The sequence below is a fragment of the Sander lucioperca genome, chromosome 18 (assembly GCF_008315115.2).
Source record: "Sander lucioperca isolate FBNREF2018 chromosome 18, SLUC_FBN_1.2, whole genome shotgun sequence".
In the NCBI taxonomy this organism is placed as follows: Eukaryota; Metazoa; Chordata; class Actinopteri; order Perciformes; family Percidae; genus Sander; species Sander lucioperca.
Genome location: NC_050190.1, coordinates 31,526,681 through 31,531,680, shown reverse-complemented (window position 1 = coordinate 31,531,680; position 5,000 = coordinate 31,526,681). Strand labels below are relative to the sequence as shown.

Sequence of the window (5,000 nt, the reverse complement as noted above, 5' to 3'; positions counted from 1 at the left end):
TGTGTGTGTGTGTGTGTGTGTGTGTGTGTGTGTGTGTGTGTGTGCGTGTGTCTCTGTGTGTGTGTGTGTGTGTGTGTGTCTGTCTGTGTGTGTGTGTGTGTGTGTGTGTGTGTGTGTGTGTGTGTGTGTGTGTGTCTCTGTGTGTGTGTGTGTGTGTGTGTGTGTGTGTGTGTGTGTGTGTGTGTGTCTCTGTGTGTGTGTGTGTGTGTGTGTGTGTGTGTGTGTGTCTGTGTGTGTCTCTGTGTGTGTGTGTGTGTGTGTGTGTGTGTGTGTGTGTGTGTGTCTCTGTGTGTGTGTGTGTGTGTGTGTGTGTGTGTGTGTGTGTGTGTGTGTGTGTGTGTGTGTGTGTGTGTGTGTGTGTGTGTGTGTGTGTGTGTGTGTGTGTGTGTGTGTGTGTGTGTGTGTGTGTGTGTGTGTGTGTACCTTCTTGTTGGTCTCTCTCAGAGTGTCGAGCTCCTTCAGTAAAAACGAGACGTTTTTGTCTTGATCAAAAGTCTCAACTCGACCGGACGCTGTGATTGGTCCAAACACGACTTCCTGATGAGAGCTGCAGGAGACAATTTTCACTTAAAGCAACAGTAACAAAGTACATAAAGTACACCCTTTGTTTTACATGAAACAGCCCTGAAATCACCATCACCAAACCCACCAGACTCCATGTAAATAATCTGTACTTTTAGCGTGTATAGAGCCAGCATATCTCCACCAGACTCCATGTAAATAATCTGTACTTTTAGCGTGTATAGAGCCAGCATATTTCCACCAGACTCCATGTAAATAATCAGTACTTTTAGCGTGTATAGAGCCAGCATATCTCCACCAGACTCCATGTAAATAATCAGGACTTTTAGCGTGTATAGAGCCAGCATATTTCCACCAGACTCCATGTAAATAATCAGGACTTTTAGCGTGCATAGAGCCAGCAAATTTCCACATGTAAATGGGTGAATTAAGGGTTTATTTCAACCAAACCAGAGTGTTGATTATTGGAACAGTGGTAAGATGAACCAAGACGGCTTTTGATAGTTTGATGTAGTTTCTGTCCACTTTGAATGAAGTGTGTTTTACCATGATAAAAGTCCTGATTATTTACATGGAGTCTGGTGGAAATATGCTGGCTCTATACACGCTAAAAGTCCTGATTATTTACATGGAGTCTGGTGGGTTTGGTGATGGTGATTTCGGGGCTGTTCCATGTTAAACTAAAAGGATCTTACTCTTTAACTAAAAGGTCTATCTCTGTAGGGATCCTTTCCATAATGTTGTCAGACACTTAGAATAATGATGAAATGCATGCTGGTACTTTATCTGAACACAAACACATCAGCAGCGGGTCGGCCGGCGGTCAGCCAGGCTGTGATTGGTCAGGACTCCTGTGACATCACTCCGTGTTTCATTAGAGAGTCACCTGAGTGTAGCCGGTCAGGCGTTTTAACCTCACATTACCAGACGAGCGGAGCAGAGACTTTAATAAGCAGCGACTGCTGTAATTCTCTCATATCACCTTAAAGGTCAGGCAGCGTAATAAAGCGGGTAAATAAGTCTGACTCTGCTGTAATTGACTGTTTCTGACTTATAATATCAGCTTCTAATCAACTTCCCTGTCTTTTACTATCTTTCTATTCCTGTCCTCCTCTCTCTTCCACCCATCAAATCCAATCTGAGTCTAATAGGTCACAGCGTGATGGAAACGAGACAAAAGAAGCAGAAAAACACACAAATTACACAACGGGAAGAAGTTTTCATGAAAAAGCAATAATCTTCTCTAAAAATATCAGATTTAAAAGTCTCAGTGACATTATTATTATTATTATTAATCTCTGATGCATTTTACATTAAAAACAATAAAACCTTAGGACAGAAGTCTCAGAGAGCGCCCTGGTCTCTGAGACATCATCAGTCTTTATAAATATTCCTACTCAGTGTGGTTAAACACTATATTTTAAACATAGATCTCAGATCATGTGACCTCAGAAGGCCGTCACACACCGACCAGACGGCCGTCACACACCGACCAGACGGCCGTCACACACCGACCAGACGGCCGTTACACACCGACCAGACGCCCGTTACACACCGACCAGACGGCCGTCACACACCGACCAGACGGCCGTTACACACCGAGTTACACACCGACCAGACGGCCGACCGTCGGCAGTAAAGCCAGTGTGACTGATCAGTCTCCCCGAGTTGGTCCAAAAAGTTCCTCAGAACACCGAAGAGACGAGACGTAATACGTCTCCATAGCAGCAGGCGGCACTAATCTGGATCGTCGCCCAAAAATGAAAACCGGCAGCTGATTGGACGAACGCGTCACGTGGGTCTGGTTTCTCCAGAAATTCACAGCCAGACTGTCATGACGGCTCGTTCAGAATACGATCTCATATTGGACTAAAATAGTTCACCGAAACGTGTTTCTGAAAACATTTGAAGAGAGAAATAGGCCGTGCAGCTGCTGAATCTGTCTTCATTTCAGATCAACAAAGGTCAGTTTAAAAGATTTTACTCAGATTTTGAGAGACACATCCGCTCGCCATCTCTGGGTGAGTCCTGACTGTCCTGTCTCTGACTGCCCTGTCTCCGACTGTCCTGTCTCCGACTGCCCTGTCTCCGACTGCCCTGTCTCCGACTGCCCTGTCTCCGACTGCCCTGTCTCCGACTGTCCTGTCTCCGACTGTCCTGTCTCTAACTGTCCTGTCTCTAACTGTCCTGTCTCTGACTGTCCTGTCTCTGACTGCCCTGTCTCCGACTGCCCTGTCTCCGACTGTCCTGTCTCCGACTGCCCTGTCTCCGACTGCCCTGTCTCCGACTGCCCTGTCTCCGACTGTCCTGTCTCCGACTGCCCTGTCTCCGACTGCCCTGTCTCCGACTGCCCTGTCTCCGACTGTCCTATCTCCGACTGTCCTGTCTCCGACTGTCCTGTCTCTAACTGTCCTGTCTCTAACTGTCCTGTCTCTAACTGTCCTGTCTCTGACTGCCCTGTCTCCGACTGCCCTGTCTCCGACTGTCCTGTCTCTGACTGAACATGTCAGGTCGGCCCTGATGAAGGCCGACGGCTCCTCCAACGGACGACGGCACGAACACACCGACCAGACTGTCCTGACTGTCCTGTCTCTGACTGCCCTGTCTCCGACTGTCCTGTCTCCGACTGCCCTGTCTCCGACTGCCCTGTCTCCGACTGTCCTATCTCCGAGTGTCCTGTCTCCGACTGCCCTGTCTCCGACTGCCCTGTCTCCGACTGTCCTATCTCCGACTGCCCTGTCTCCGACTGCCCTGTCTCCGACTGCCCTGTCTCCGACTGTCCTATCTCCGACTGTCCTGTCTCTGACTGTCCTGTCTCTAACTGTCCTGTCTCTAACTGTCCTGTCTCTGACTGCCCTGTCTCCGACTGCCCTGTCTCCGACTGTCCTGTCTCTGACTGAACATGTCAGGTCGGCCCTGATGAAGGCCGACGGCTCCTCCAACGGACGACGGCACGAACACACCGACCAGACTCGAGTCACCGACCTCGCCAGACGGTCTTACAGGGAGGTGTGTTCAGGAGCATTCTGGTTACAGGGAGGTGTGTTCAGGTGCATTCTGGGAGTATTGCTATCTTGAGGCAGCAGGAAGTGATGGCTCCATTGACCAACAAAAACCTGGTCTAAAGTCAATAACGCAGCATTTCATTGTTATTTTAACAGAGCATTAGTAAAATGCTCCTAGGCTCGTGCACAGCGCACACACACTATGCTTGTTACACACACAGGGACGCACAGCAACACACACACACACACACACACACACACAGGGACGCACAGCAGCACACACACACACACACACACACACACACACACACACACACACGCAGAAGATTACAAATAAAAATATTAGGGTGTAAATCCTCCATCATAATAGCAATGCTCCAAGGTCCAAACGCGCCTGGCTTTTAAAGGGAATGGGAGATGATCTCTGATTGGTTCTCTCTCTTCTATCTCACCTGACCAGCTGATAGCTCACCTGACCAGCTGATAGCTCACCTGACCAGCTGACTCCCAGAAACATCAGGGGCGTCTCCGCACACCTCTGCCCAGGGAGAGGGGCTTCGGCTGGGGGAAGCATCCACATCCATCCGCCCTGCACAGGGCGGTTGCTGTTTTGAGTTGCTGAGTTGCTGTGTTGAGTTGCTGGGTTGCTGGATTGAGTTGCTGGGTTGCTGGATTGAGTTGCTGGGTTGCTGTGTTGAGTTGCTGGGTTGCTGGGTTAAGTTGCTGGGTTGCTGGGTTGAGTTGCTGGGTTGCTGTGTTGAGTTGCTGGGTTGCTGGGTTAAGTTGCTGGGTTGCTGGGTTGAGTTGCTGGGTTGCTGGGTTGAGTTGCTGGGTTGCTGGGTTGAGTTGCTGAGTTGCTGGGTTGAGTTGCTGGGTTGCTGGGTTGAGTTGCTGGGTTGCTGTGTTGCCGGTGGGGGCAGACGCTGTCGCAGCTCCACGTTGACTCTGGGATTAGCTGAGAAAATAAAAACAGAATCAATGATTTGCGAAGAAAGCAGAGAGCTCAGGTTACTGGTGTCAAACCCAAGGCCCGCGGGCCGAACACGGCCCCTCGCAGATTTCGATCCGGCCCTCCTATTAATTTAGGTTTACAATAAAGTTGGCTCGTCTAGTTGTGCACCAAACCACAACTATTACGCCACACTCAAAGCAGAATTTGGAAGATTTACCGACTCTGAGACTCAGAAGAGAGTTTTCATATTTAGGCTGTGAAACAAGCTGCTGTAAAACATGAGTCATCGCCATTCTTGATTCTTCTAAACTCCTACGATGGCTAAGGAGCTCTTTAAAGGGGAAATGAAGCACTCAATCAAGTTACATGATTTACAAGATGGACTTCCACTATAATCAACAATTATATAAGAAACATGACAATTGTAAAACATATAAAGAAAAAAGAAAAACTGTTATATCTTTAGCGGCCAGGGCGACGCCATTGTGCAGTATTCTAACATGTGACGTCACGGGGTTGGT

At 48.7% G+C, this 5,000-nt stretch overlaps 1 protein-coding gene across 1 annotated transcript in view; it reads right to left on the bottom strand.

The window, feature by feature from the left end:
• LOC116043239 overlaps positions 1-4,772 on the bottom strand; it is a 17,641-nt gene extending 12,869 nt beyond the window's left edge. The window contains exons 1-3 of the mRNA XM_035994956.1: positions 4,648-4,772; positions 4,020-4,601; positions 424-547 (exon numbers count right to left, since the gene is read on the bottom strand). Coding sequence (XP_035850849.1) covers positions 424-547; positions 4,020-4,601; positions 4,648-4,772 — 831 coding nt within the window. The remainder of the gene's footprint in view (positions 1-423; positions 548-4,019; positions 4,602-4,647) is intronic.
• Positions 4,773-5,000: the final 228 nt, after the last annotated feature.